The sequence below is a fragment of the Schistocerca gregaria genome, chromosome 2 (assembly GCF_023897955.1).
Source record: "Schistocerca gregaria isolate iqSchGreg1 chromosome 2, iqSchGreg1.2, whole genome shotgun sequence".
In the NCBI taxonomy this organism is placed as follows: domain Eukaryota; kingdom Metazoa; phylum Arthropoda; class Insecta; order Orthoptera; family Acrididae; genus Schistocerca; species Schistocerca gregaria.
Window position 1 is genome coordinate 502,360,924 of NC_064921.1, and position 15,348 is coordinate 502,376,271.

Here is a 15,348-nt window from a genome sequence, read left to right on the forward strand (position 1 = left end):
ACACCGACGCCGACGCCCACCACGGACCTCACGTCGCCGGACACGAACGAGTCTGCAAGCAGCCACAGGACACACACATCAGTTGAAAGCTCCACCTGCCCAAGTGCGATAACGTGTTAGCAGAATGAGAGGAAGAACAGAATGTCCAACGAAGAACTACCTGATGTTACACTAAACGTGCCTATAAATTTATGAATAGCGATCAGTGAAATTTTACTCCATTCCTCGTTAAGAAACTGTTCCAGTGTCTTGGAATATGCTGGAGTATGGTAACAAATGTGCAACTGTTTTTCCAAATACAAAGTACAATGCTTCCTTAATATTCATTTTTGCAGATATAGAGGAGACAGATAATGCAGCCTTCAGTCTTCATACTCATATTTTTGACATTTACAGGCGCGTGAATGGGCATCACCTTGGAAGATGCAGTTCGCTTCTGGGAACGCTGTGCGCGTCATTGATATAAAATAACCAACTACACTGTTTTTCTGAACCTTGATAAAAACTTTTATTCCTAGTTTGACGAAAATATACAATATAACTACCCAAACCATTACTCAGTAGGAATATGACCATCTGGATTGCAAGATTCTTCTGTTTTCTATTGATAAATCATGGCTTGCGACAAGGAACTGTGAAACTACATCAGTTGGATCAGTTTGTGTGTTTCCATTAATTGGTAATCCAGTTTTTCCGTCCAAGCATTAGATTTACATTATAATTAGGAGCGGAATCCCTAATTTCCTACCCAATTATTTTTATTGTTATCGTACGCTAAAGGCGTATTTCAAGCCCAAAACTGACTCCCATTGTACGCTAGTCTTCTGCTTCGATGAAAGTAATTACTGTGTCTTTCTGTTAGGAATGGGTTGTGGCACGTGGACATTTTTACCAGACTCGTATTCGAATAAGTGTTTCCTGCTTTTCGCGAGTAATCGTCTTACCCACTAGACTGACTGAGTTCCCAAGGGGGAATGAGGGAATAGCGCCGCAGTGCAAACGGTTTTGGTGGATAATCATGACTTGCTATATAGTACATACACATGTAAACTGCATTAAATTCATTGCAATAAAATGTACTATGAGGATGAAATTAGTCAAGATGAAAAGAAACTATAAATCACCGAAGACTGTTCAAAAGTGCTGAATCTGCAATGTAATGAATACGTCGCCACAAATGATAATTTTTTTCGTGAGGACTTTTTGATGATAAATGAGAAGCAAACATTCGTGTATGTTCTACAGTGCTAATTTATTTCGTTAACCAATTTTTGGCTCCCAAAGTTTTCACAGTCTAGTGATGGCCATTTAAGCCGAAAATCGGTTAACGAAATAAATAAATACTGTAGAACATTCGTGTATGTTCTACAGTGCTAATTTATTTCGTTAACCAATTTTTGGCTCCCAAAGTTTTCACAGTCTAGTGATGGCCATTTAAGCCGAAAATCGGTTAACGAAATAAATAAATACTGTAGAACATCCAGAATTTAGTGTTGTTCATTTAGAATTTATTTACTTATTTATTTATTTATTTTCTTGTGGCAGTAGGATTCACGTTTTTGAATGGATACTTCTTTCCGATCTATCCATTAATTTCATTCCAGTGTATTTAATTCACTTATGGACAGCTAATGAGAAAAATGTGGATCTGTACGTGCAATCGCTGTGTGATGTGACTTCCGACCACGCAGATGCGTGAAGCTTTACTGATAAAGCACAGTGAAACAGGTACTCCTCCAATTAATCTTGGGAGCAAACAAACTCGCGTCTACGATAGTGTTCCACTAATCATGTTGTGTACGTGAATACGAAGCACGAGTATGATGCCTCCACAGCAGTCACCAACGGTAATGGAAAAATTTGCTGCTCAGTATCAATGAGGGGTCCACTCGCCTGCTCCGTCTTCTGTCTAACAGACTGCACGCGCGTCTGTAACAAGCAATACGTCGAAATACGATCTTGTCGGTTAGCACTCACTCTATAGTTTATTAGTTTTAATATGTATATTGCCACGTGATCACAATAATTTGATCTCATACTATATTATCTGTACCCAGCAACATTGGACAAACTGTAAAAATAGAGGCAGCAATAAAAGTACGAAGTTTGTTTCCATATAAAGCCAGAAAAGCGACAGTAACTATATCGTTTATAAAAACCACACTTTTCCCCAGGTGACATATACACCTTACAACATTAAATTCATTGTAAAATAATCTTTATTTGTGAATGAATACGTCTGTCCGAATCTCTAAGAAACCCGTACCCGACTTCTGCCGCCTGAAATTATTACGAAATGACTGACTTAATTAGACAAACTCTCTCTTATGTTACATTCCGTTCTTTTCCGTTGAGTGTGTAATTAGTATGAAACTAACAATTAACAGATGGATGTAGTGATCGAAACACAATCTCAGTCACACGGCTGCTGCTTAACGTGAAGGTATGGAGACAGCAATATGCCCCTTGCTGCATACGCAACCAGCGCGACAAAGAAGAAACTTCTGTTGCCTACGCGTCGCGGGGTATACTGATTGAAATAGCAGCAACACATGCTTTCTACAGAAACTTCACAAACCAACGACTCATTTCCACTGCAAACTAAAATAATGCCATATATATGGAAAATATAAAATGCTAGTGAGATTCCTAAACAAATACTATACTGAACAGGATGAAGTAATTAATGTCGCGGTTCTTTCTCTTTTTTTCTTCCGGCTGAAGGAGCAAAAAATTAACCTCGTCAACAGACATTAATAACAGCACTGTCGAGGGAACAACAATCGTGAGACAATTATTAATAAATTAGTTATATAATACAACTGAATATAGTTCAGTACTTTTGTTTATCGTGCTAAAGTCACAGGATTTAGTAAGAAGCGATCGCTACGTTGTCGATTGTTTATTTCTTCCCAGAATTGAGTGTGCAGTATTTTAAATAAAGTTCATGATTCCACCTCCTTTATTTCGTGACAGAGGCGGCTCCTAGCTACTTTAACTACGAAAATTTTATCTCGAGACATAGCGTCCATATTTTCTTATCAAAGAAATCATCTGACACGTACACTTCCTTCTTTGCTACTAACGACAGCTAGTGAGAAGTATCAGTTTCAGAATGGAGAGTAACAATATCTCAAACAAATTTAATTATATATTTCTGCGGTCCCCAACAAGTATTTTCCGATTGGCATTCTCAAAATGTCGGCAGTCGCCCTTAACTTACGAGCTTCCTAGGGTACAGCACAATAATAGCAAATATTCTCGGTGAAGCGTCTGTGTGTCTTATACGTTTAGAGATTAATAAGTGAAAGGTATCCAGAAATCAATCTGCATTTTTTTATGTTAGTGTCTCACCAAAACTCTGATAGGAGTAAAAATTTTAACTGGGAGAGCGGAGAGGGCGGTCCACATCAATAAAGTCACGAAGGGACATCCAGTTTTATCTCCCCCGTTCTTTAAACTGAGTACACGAAACTGTAAAAGACTTAAAAACACAGTTTACTAAGTAACAATTTTATCAAAACTAATGTAGATGGCACCGAACCGTCTACATACAAATGTTTCCCCGTGAAAATCATACGACAACGAACGACAACGACATCACCTTCAGGTCACTTTCAAAAATCACCAAGTAATCGAGTACATGTTCAACAATGTCAGCTACACAGAGTTTAAAGCATGCAGCTCTAAGAATTATGTACATGTTCTTACTCGAAAATAACCTTTTATGAGCACAAATCCGATTGCACTTTTCAAATTAGGAATCTTTTAATAATCAATCTGCAATTATTGGCACCAGTAGCACCAATTACGGTTGTTGTGAGGCCAGGAGCCCTCCTCACCCTCCCCCCTCCCCCCCTCCCACACTCACACACACACTAATGAGTTACAGAGGTGAAACAGCACATAAGCTGAAGAATTCTTGGCCTGAGCAGAGGGTTGATCCGTAAACGTACAGGTCCACTGTGTAATTGGAAGTATACAGAGACCAATATGTAACGCGGAATTGAACACTGGACATCACAAGAAACGGACACACCTGCAGAAAATGAGTCAGGAAGTATTCTGTAGTGAGTAGAGAAGCAGTAACAGCAAATTGGGTCGGCCAGGAGTACTAAGTGACTTCGCAATGGGAGGTTACCTAACAAATCCATCGGGGAAATTTTAACCCTTCTAAAGCTCTCCAGGTCGACTGCTGGTGATGTGCTTGTGAAGTGTAAACGCGAAGGAACAATCATACCTAACAGCTAAACGAGACCCAGGCAGCCCTCAAGTATTGACGGGCAACAAGCATCGAACACTGCTGAGTGTGGTTGTAAAAAATCGCATGAAAACAGCGGAAGGCATCATTAGTGAGTTCCAAAGCGCTACCAGCAGCGCAGTAAACACAATGACTGTGAGTACGAAGTTAAAAAGAATGAGGTACAACTGTCGAGTAGCTCCCTATAAACCACATGTTTCTGTAGTCAACGCTAATCGATGCTAGAGGTGGCTTAAAGGGCGACGCCATTGGTCGGTGGGCACTGGAAACGAATGATTGGGAGTGATGAATCATGCTGTGCCCTGTGGCAGTCGGATGAGGGAGTTTGGATCTGGTAAATGCCTGGAAAGTATTCCCTGTCATCAAGTGTAGTACCAGCAGTTAATCATGGAGAAGATGGTGCCTTACGTGGTTAGTGTTTGGTCTCCTTATTGCGATTAAGTGAACACTAAATGCGTAAAATATTAAATTTTATAAAATTGGGTGGTGTGTATAGAAGAGAAAGAGTTCGGAGATGATTCAAGATGTTTAGCCCTTACCTTCCTTCCCTTCTTCCTTTGGAGGCGCTGATTGATAGTATCAATAATGCAATGCACCCCGTGAAAAAGCAGCATCTGTGAGGCAATGATCTGTGGACAATAACACTCCTGAAATGGACTGGTCTGCCCAGTGTCCCGAACGATAGGCAGAGGAACACCTTCACGATGAGTTAGAACGACGACTTCGCTCCAGACCCTAGTGTGCAACATCATTTCCCTCTCTGGATTCGGATCTTGAGGAAGAATGGGCTGCCATTCCACCACAGACACGGATAACTTCATTGAATTTGTCCCCCAGGACAGATGAAGTCGTCATAAAGGCGAAGTGTGGACACATGCAATATCAATGTGCGTAGATGAATGTAGTTTTAAACTTATTACTTAGCAACAGCGCCAGACTTAGAAGACAACTACCGATTGTCAATGATCAATGAAAGAACTGTGTTCTTTGCTTTCAAGCGTCCAGTGGATATATTCGGTGAGTTAACCTCTATATTGTCCATGTTGGATCGTCATTTGGAAACTTTGGCTGCTTATGGTATCTAAGACCTATAAAAACAAGAATCTGTTGTCAGACACTTGTATTTTCTTCCCATACGTGTACGTGAGCTTACATTCTGATCTTCAGATGTTGTGTGGATTGTATCATAATTTATTTTCGCTACAAACTAATAATTATATACCACTTTTTTATCATAACAGGGCACTGTAGCCCTACATTACGGACAATAACAAAGTTACTGACGAGAGATTTCAGCAAAAAGATCTACCATCAATGTTTTTCCTGCTGGAAGCTCTCATACGCAGCTTGATTAGTGTTCGCAACTTATGACTTCAGTGCTTCATTATGATTATTAGTGACACATAATGAGGAAGGACTGAAAAGTAAGTTATACAGTATTATGGCAAGCGAAGTACTTCTATATTGAATACTGCATTACACTTCAAAGCGACGAAGATACATGATACTACTTTCCCACAAAGCCACTAAGTATCGATAAATAATGTTGAGAAAATGCTGCCACTCGTTCAATTCCTCGACGATAGAAATCCACTTCTTGGTCGGAGAGCCATTCGATAACCGCTATGTGGTCGTTTTCGTTACTGAAAAATCTGCGATTGCTGATAATCAATTTCTCGATTGCCTGGACATTGTCGTTTGTGGCCGACGTCGATGACGTCCTTCCCCATCAGCATCACACACGTCTGTGCAGCCTTGGTAGAATTGTTGACACCATTTCATTACGAAAGGTCGTGACACTGCATTTTGTCCATATACTGCCATAATTTCATGGTGGGTCTGTTTGAAATTTAGACGTTTTTCCCACCAAAATCGTAATGTCCCACATATTCCAACTTTGTAGTACATTTCGAGTTTCCGCCACCTATTACTCGCACGCTCGTACCCACCTGTTGTGTGTCTGCAGGGAACGCGGAACATGTACTGTCTTCTGAAAGTGCACCAATTCTATTGGGGAATGGTCGCAGCGTGGAACGACATGTGTAGTTTAATTTTTGAAATCCTCTATTACCTTATTTGTACTGAAATGAAGGCTAAGACAAACAATTGGTATATCAAGAGAAATAAGTTCTAATGTAATACACTGATCCACGTGAAAATAAGGGTGTAGAGGTTGTATGCCCTCGAATCACGTCCTGGAAGAAAAGAGATGGACACAGATAATTCTTTTAATCTGTCGTTTACATTCGGCAAGTTTATGCGTTTTCTGCGTGTGGTAAGTCGTGCTTTAATTTATGAAAGCCGTGTTGCCTCGCAGAGCAGGGACTGGTTAGCGGCTGTCGTGCGTCAAGGCGTGTGTGGCCTAGCTGGCTTTCGCTGATAGCCAACCGGTCACCGATATGAAACCTGCTGCACAGTCTCGGAGCGGGTTTCTGCGGGTAAGCCCCGCGATAACACCGACTTTGCAGTATTTCTTTCACAGAGGACGTCAAGTTCGTCCTTTTTTTAAAAAAAATTTACGCCGGCGATATGCTAAACACTAATGGCAACAACCGCTGGAAGACCAAGTCCCTGTTTAGAGGACATACTAGTTTTCTCGCATACAGTCGTAAAATTCAGTTTCGCGACCCTTACAACGCATTGCTGCACATTACTCGAATGACTTACGTGCTTTCACTTCAAAATAATAGACCCTGATTCGAGAGTCAGGACATCAGCCCTCTTGCTAGGGATGACCCATTTCCAAAATCTGATCCAAATACGTTCCAGTGCTTTCCAGCTGGTGCACAAGCATTCACTCAGTAATCTTATCATTCATTGTACTGACGCAATGCATCAATCCGTTTATTGCACGAATGCAGACTCTACTAGCTACAGGATATTTATTACTCAAATTCTTCATAAAAATAACTTTACTAGGGGATAACATCTCAGAGGTGACCAATTCCATTCCGTGCTACTGACGCGAAGATCTGTGTTTCGATTCCCGAAGAGCGTTTCAGATTTCCGTGGGACGAAAAGCTCTCACGAGCAAAGTTGACAAGTTACTGGAGTAAATATGCAGCGAAATTTGTAGATAAGCAGCCAAATAGAAAGACTTGCACTAGGCTGGAAGCGATACGGCGTGGATTTATTTAACTTAAAATTGTGCATTTTTGGTCATCAACTAATAAAGCCTTACAACTTGACTTCATATTTTTCGTCTTTCGGGGAGGTATTTAGTGTAGCGATTACCACAGGTACAGTGAACACACGTACACTACCTGCTCAAAAGTATCCGGACATATATTCGTGTTCTTAATAATATGCTGTGTGTCCACAATTCGCCTTTTGACGGCTTGAATTCTCTCAGTGAGGCCTAAGAACGTCTGTCAAGAAATGGCAGCCTATTTTTCTTCTTCTTCAAGAGCCGAAACCAGAGCACCTAGTACTGCTGGACGTAAGGTCTTGAGTGAAGTTGACATACTAACTCATCCCAAAGGAGTTCCATTGGATACCGGTAGGTACTAAGGGCAGGCCAGCCCCTTTCAGGGAAGTTATTGTCCACAATGGTCCCACATGTGAAGTTTTATAAGAGAGTATATTGTCTTACTGATATCGTCTCCGAATTGTTCCTCTACTGTGCGCAGTGAACAATGCTGTAAAATGTCCTTTCGAATTTAAAATTTTATTCTCAATAAAGGGACCACACCACAACCACGAAAAACAGCCGCACACCGTACCACCACTTTCTCCGCACTTCACTGTTGGCGCTGCACGTGGTGGCCGGCAATGTCCTCAAAGCATCCGCCAAACCCAAACCCTTACATCAGCCTGCCACAGGATAGAGAGGGATTCATAACTCAACTGGTTTCCAATCATTCACTGTTCGGTGTAATCGCTGGACGTCAAGCGTCGCTTAATATTGACCACAGAAATGTGTGGCATATGAAGAGCTGTTCGACCATTGTACGCCGTTTACTAACTCCCTGCGCAGAGTCACTGTTTTGTAAATCTCACCGATTCCTTCAACTAACTTCTTGCTATCCCTGTCCGTCACTACATGACTGTTTAAGGGATATTCGCATCGCCTTTGGGGAACGCTTGAGAGGACAGCATGCTAAAGGTAATGGGTTGCTGAGACAGACACACAGGCAGGCAGGCTGGTACCTGGGTGCTCCATCTTGACGATGCCGGATGCGGCGGAGAGGACGCTCGGAGTGCTGCTACCGCCCCCGCCTCCGTTACCGCCCCCGCCAGCGCCGTCGCCCTTGGAACTGGAGCTCTTTGGTTTCCGCTTCCGAGTCTGTAACCACAAGAACACCAATGAGTCACGTGCGCTACTTTCTCTTCATAGTACGAACATAATTATCCTTAATCATTTCTTGATTTTAAAAGTACACAACAATGCTCAAGATGAATTCATTTCAATAGCCCTGAAAAATATTAAGATGTTCTTTCTTTCTGTGTTCTGTTACAAGTACAAGAAAATCCACATGTCTGCAACACTCGGTCAGAATTCACGAAATATGATCACTTAGCAAAACCAAATATTCTCCGTAACTAATATTTACTCTATTTTAGTGACCGTCTCGCCGGTCTAGAGGTAGTAGTCAAAAGTCCTAGGTCCCAGATTCTACTCTAGCCACAACTTAAATGTAGAATAAAAAAGAAACCATTAGCAAAGATGGCCGAAGAAAGTCACTCCCATCTTGCCAAGCGCCTCTGCCAAGACAGTTTCGGACTGACAGTGTTTCAGGGCAACCTCTTGCGATATGGAAACTACCCCTAAAAAGCGGGAGAATCTGCAACGATCAACGGGATGAGGATGCAGATGGCACAAAAATCACTGCATTAAGGACACTTCAGGTGTATCCACATGGCATGTGGCTTGTAACTGAGGAAGTGTCATGATTATATCTCCATTGGCAAAAGATTCCAGACTAAAGCCTGAGAAAGGCAAAGGTCCCGAGTTCGAGTCTCGGTCCAGCGCACAGTTTTAATCTGCCAGGAAGTTTCATATCAGCTCACACTCCGCTGCAGAATGAAAATTTTATTCCGTATTATGACTCCAGGGAGGGGACTGCCGAGGGGAAGGTGACCATGAGAAACCTTCTTTTTCCCAAAGATGCGATAACATCCTACGGGTCAAAGGATGGCATGTTACAAGTTTGAACATAATAGGAAAGGTAGAAGATCTAAAAACGGAAATGCTAAGATTGAATAGAGATATAGTTTGGATCAGTGAAGTGAAATGGAAAGACAAGGATTTCTGGTAGGAAGAATATGGAATAATAGCAACAGCAGCAGAAAATCGCATAATGGGAGTAGGATTCATTATGAGTAGGAAAGTAGGGCAGATAGAGAACTACTGCGAACAGTTCAGTGACAGGGTTGTTGTCGATAGAATCGACAGCAGACCAACATCGACAATGATAGTTCAGGTACACATGCCAACGTTGCAAATAGAAGATGAAGAGATGGAGAAGCTACACGAGGATAATGAACGGGTAATGCAGTACGTGAAGGCAGATGATAATTTAATAATCGTGGGAGACCTTTATGACGGTGGCTGGGGAAGGAACAGAAGAAAGATTTATGTGAGAATACGGGTTTAGTAGTAGAAATGAGAGACGTAGAGAACTAATTGAGTTGTGCAGTAAATTACAGCTAGTAATAGCGATAACTCTGTTCAAGAGGGGGTGGTAAACTTCGAAAAGGCCAGGAGATACGGAAAAATTACAGTTGGATTACATCATGGTCAGGCAGGGATTTCGAAATCAAATATTGGATTAAAAGGCATACTCAGGAACACACACAGATTCTAATCACAACTTAGTAATGACGATGGGTACACTGAAGGTCAAAACAACTGTCTAGCAGAGTCAGTTTGGTAAAGAGTGAGATACTGAACCACTGAGGAATGTCACACGTTCGAAGTTTGCTAAGGAGGTGGGTACAAGAGAAGGCACTTAACGATTCTATAAAGAGCAGTCACAATCGTTACTCTGACACAGGTGCAAGGAAGGTAACTGCGAAGAAACCTTGCGTAACAGAAGAAATATTTCAAGTAACAGGCGCAAGAAGAACGTACAACAATATTTAGGAGAAGACAAGAATACAGCAATAACACCTAGGAATGAAATAAACAGGAAGGGCAAGGAAGCTAAGGCAAAATGGTAGTAGAAAAAATGTGAGAAAATCTAAAAAGAAATGATTGTCCGAGAGTCTGATTCAGCATATAGGAAAGTGAAAACAATCTTGCGTGAAATTAACATCAAGCTCGGTACCTTAAAAAAGCAATGGCCATTCCACTGTTTGACGCAGAGGAGTGAGCGGATAGGTGGATAGAGGATATTTACGACCTTTACGAGGGAGAGGGCATGTCTGATGACCAAATAAATTGGAGTCGTTATGAAGGACAGTCTTGAGAGCCCGCATCACGACGAGAATGGAGGTGACTAGGAGTGTTGGGCTAAGGGGAAGAAAGTAGAGGAACGGAACAAACTTATTCATCGCCGACGTTTAGGATACCGTTGTTCGACAGGTGAATCTGTATAATCGGTTTAGCTTAGGCGTCGAAGTTTATCATACTCCATGAAGACGAGTGTCTAGATAGAAAATGCTGCCCCTCTTCAAATATGCCCCAAATCTACATTCGTTCAGAAACATTGTTTCCGAATTACCGTAGCTGCAGTGACATCTTTGTACGAGGCTGTAAGACATTCAGTCGGACTAAAATTCCATTACAAGTTTCACTAGAGAGATTTTTTATTTGTTTTCTGTGTGAGCCTTATTGCCACCGTCAGATACTACGTAGGTCCACTAACTACAAAGCAACAATCATAATCACGATTATCGCAGTCATTCACAATTTGTGCATATGTTCTTTGACAACACCATGATAATTGAAAAAATGACCATTTTTGTACAACTTGTTACTTTTAAGGTAAAAGATATAAAGCATGCAGGTGAGCAAAGGCATGTGACTCATAGATAGTAAGAGGAAAGAAAGAACCAAGAACAGGAATAGATGTCGGGAAGTACTCATCGTAGCAGCTGGCGATTATTGTCTTGGAATGTACGTCGAGTCTACACCTCACAGCCACTTGCCTGCATTGTATTACTGTTTCCACTGCCATGCGACCTTGCGACTGTGGCTCAGGCTCTGAAGATCATTGTTCCCCTTACAGAGATGTTGTTAGTACTCACTAAGCAACATTATACAGCACTGTAAACTTACAACTGAATTTTTCACAGAAAATGTATTATAACTACCGTTATGCAAATACAACACAAATCTACAGTTAGCTAAACCTAAGATTTTGAACTAAGGCAGTTATGATAACAACATTTCTTTGTTTATTTCCTTCGCGTAGTGTACAAATACGAGTGCTACCAACGATATGGAAGCCTGATCATGAGAGCAGGAGAAGCACACGCATAACGTCGTCACTGATCAAGTCCCTTCTACTACCTTACACTCCACTTTACTCACAATCTGTATGGTATCCTCTCTGCTTTGCACTCTTGAATCTCACTTTCCTTCTATTCTATTAAAGCTCCGAGATTTCATTTACAAGACAGATAGTTATTTGTCAATTTCGGGATCCTAACAGAACTTTATACCTGAAGGTGTTAAACGATGCCGAGTGCAGGTCAATGTATTCTGCGATTCCTTCGTATTCACCTCCGCACCTGCAGGCGGCCCTGTGACTGAGCATGAATCCTTCAGGACGACTGGAATAAGGACAAAAACGAGTTGAAAGATGCGCCAAGCCTTGACTGCTACTGCCATGGTGCATTTTCAACCTATCCCAGATATCCAGGAGGAGAGAGCAAACTCGTCGGTCTTTATCTACATTATCCGATTGACTCTGGTGGGTATCCACTCCAGAGTTTGTAATTGGTGTTTACTGGTGATGCTAACACCACTTACCTTCTTTTCAGAATTGACTTTTAAATTTGCTATTATGTTTCCGCATCACCTGTAGAATATTTCAGTCCAAACGAAAATTTGCGCCTGACCGGACTCGAGCCCGGATTCCCCGCTTGTCGTGAGCAATCGCCTTAACCACTTCCGCTATCTGAGCGCGCCTTCAGGAGAGACCCAAACCTCCATTTGTCAACAGTGTCATTACTCACTTGTGCTGGCATTATATAACACTTTCCATAATGACAGTAACACACTGAGGTGACAAAAGTCGTGGGATACCTCCTGATATCGTAAGGAACCTCGTTTTTCCCGGCGTAGTGCAGCAACTCGACGTGGCGTTGGCTCAACAAGTCGTTGGAAGTCACCTGCTGCCTCCATAGCCGACCATTATTGCGAAAGTGATGCCGGTACAAGATTTTGTGCACCACCTGACCTCTCGATTAAGTCCCATAAAGTTTCGATGCCGGGCGACCTGCGCGGCCAAATCATTCGCTCGAATTGTCCAGAATGTTCTTCAAACCAATCACGAACAAGTATGACCCCGTGACGTGCCGCATTGCCGTCCATAACATGGTGTCCATGAATGGCTGCAAATGGTGTCCAAGTAGCCGAAGATAACTATTTTCAGTCAGTTATCCGTGCATTGGACCACAGGACCAAGCCCATTCCATGTAAACACAACCCACACTAATATGGGGCCACCACCAGTGCCTTGTTGACAATTTGGGTCCATGGCATCCTGGGGTCTGGTCCACACTCTAACTTTACCATCAGCTCTTACCAACAGTAATCGGGACTCAGCGCCGGCCGCTGTGGCCGAGCGGTTCTAGGCGCTTCAGTCCGGAACCACGCTGCTGCTACGGTCACAGGTTCGAATCCTGCCTCGGGCATGGCTGTGTGTGATGTCTTTAAGTCAGTTTGGTTTAAGTAGTTCTACGTATAGGTGACTGATGACCCCAGATGTTAAGTCCCATAGTGCTTAGAGCCATTTGATCTCATCTGACCAGGCCACTGTTTTCCAGTCGTCTAGGGCCGAATCAATAGTCATGATACCAGGAGAGGCGCTGCAGGGGATGTCGTGGTGTTAGCAAACACACAAGCGTCTGTCGTCTGCTGCCACAGCCCATTAACGCCACTATCATGACGGATACAGTCGTCGTACGCCTATATTGATTTCCTCGGTTATTTCACATAGTGCTTCTTGTCTGTTAGCAGTGACAACTCTTTTCAAACGCCGCCGGTCGTTAAGTGGAGGTAATGCCTGGAATTTGGTAGCCTCGGCACTTTCTCGACCCTGTGGATCTCGGAATATTCAATTCCATACGACTTCGGAAATCGCATGTATCATGTGTCTAGCTCCAACTGACATTCCATGTTCAGAGACTGGTAATTCCCGTCGAGCGGTCAGAATCAAAAAATGGTTCAAACGAGTCTGAGCACTATGGGACGTAACTGCTGAGGTCATCAGTCCTCTAGAACTTAGAACTACTTAAGCCTAACTAACCTAAGGACATCACACACATCCATGGCCGAGGCAGGATTCGAACCTGCGACCATAGCGGTCAAGCGGTTCCAGACTGTAGCGCCTAGAACCGCTCGGTCACTGCGGCCGGCGGTCAGAATCACCTGTGTGCAAATGACAGTTCCGCCCGTACACAGTCCTTTTATACCTTGTGCGTACGCACCATCTGCATACGTGCAGATCGCTATGCCATGACTTGTTACCCTTCAGTGTGTTGAGAGCACAAGGGTCCACTCCTGGAGGCGTCCTCGCATAGCCGAAGTGGTTAAGATGACCGGTCGCGGCAAGCGGGAAATTGTTTTCGAGTACCGGTCCGACGCAAATTTTCATTTGCTGTTAAAAATTCTGCAGCAGACGCAGAACCATAATCAGAATTTTCACTTCATTCGTAATAGAATGCAGGAGCTGCTTGTAAACGCAGTGTTTCACACTGCACCGTGGTGTTTACGTTCTGGTCATTTTCGATATTTCCTTGTTTTAGTGTTTTTAGGCAGAAGGAAGCAGCGAGCTAGAGAAGCCAGGGGATCCGTGGACAGTCGGCGGCCTGGCTGCTACGAGCAGCGGTGCAGTGCTGCGCTGCGTGTTTCCGCGGCAGTCACGAAGCCGGCGGCGGGCACGTCCGCCACACACGTGCCGACAAGCCACGACGAGTCTGCCCTGTTCCCACTCTAAATAACAGAAAGGCTTCCCAGCCGCCATCTGCGTTCTTGGCACCGACAGTGTGTGGCGCCCGAAAGACCGGCAGCTCGAGCACGACACATTCGATCCTGGCAGTTACATCGACCACTGCAGGTCTACCACTCACCACTTTCCTACGTCGCGGCAATGTGGGCAACCATGGCGTGCATGCAGCAGCCAGCACACACCACGAGTGCTGTGTACTTGATGTAACTAATCGTGCAGTAACATAGCAGCGGAAAAATGTTCATATCGGAGCTCAAAAAAAGGCTAATATGGTCCCGTTTTAAAAGGCTGAAGTGTCCGAGACCAGCTGCCTCCATTCTTCCTTCCTCAGCGCCTTCAAAGATTTTCACTAAAATTTTAGAGTGCGAACATATTCGCAGTTTTTCTAACATGTAACTCATATCTGTCTCCCACAAGATCCCCTAGTTGTAACTCGCTCACGCAGACTATTCAAAAAATGGTTCAAATGGCTCTGACCACTATGGGACTTAATTGCTGAGGTCATCAGTCTCCTAGAACTTAGAACTACTTAAACCTAACTAACCTAAGGACATCACACACATCCATGCCCGAGGCAGGATTCGAACCTGCGACCATAGCGGTCACGCGGTTCCGGATTGTAGCGCCTACAACCGCTCGGCCACTGCGGCCGGCGCAGACTATTCCATCACTGTAACTCGCTCATACCCACTCGCTCACACTTGTCTCACTCACTCATTCAGCCCAACTCATTCTCATCATCTCTTTGTGTGTCTCTGTCACTGTCTCGTATCTCATAGCCAGTGTCCCCTTCCGTCTGTTCTACTATCACTGTCTCATCTCACTGTCACTGTCTCCCTCCTGCTCTGTCTTATTGTTACTATCTCATTCATTCCTTGTTTCTATGTCTTCCCACTGCCATGGACTGCCTCGTTATCACTGGCTCTCGCCTACTGCCACTTTCTCCTTCTCTTTATTCGCCGGCAC

The 15,348-nt window shown here is 43.3% G+C and overlaps 1 protein-coding gene across 2 annotated transcripts in view; it reads right to left on the bottom strand.

Annotated features, from left to right (window-relative positions):
* The window catches only part of LOC126328425 (box A-binding factor-like), a 470,780-nt gene that overhangs the window by 3,766 nt on the left and 451,666 nt on the right, over window positions 1–15,348 (bottom strand). For both annotated transcript variants that reach the window (XM_049996035.1, XM_049996033.1), the window contains exons 7-8: window positions 8,411–8,546; window positions 1–52 (exon numbers count right to left, since the gene is read on the bottom strand). The exon at window positions 1–52 is cut by the window's left edge and continues 3,766 nt beyond it. In XM_049996035.1, the coding sequence (XP_049851992.1) occupies window positions 1–52; window positions 8,411–8,546 (188 nt within the window). The remainder of the gene's footprint in view (window positions 53–8,410; window positions 8,547–15,348) is intronic.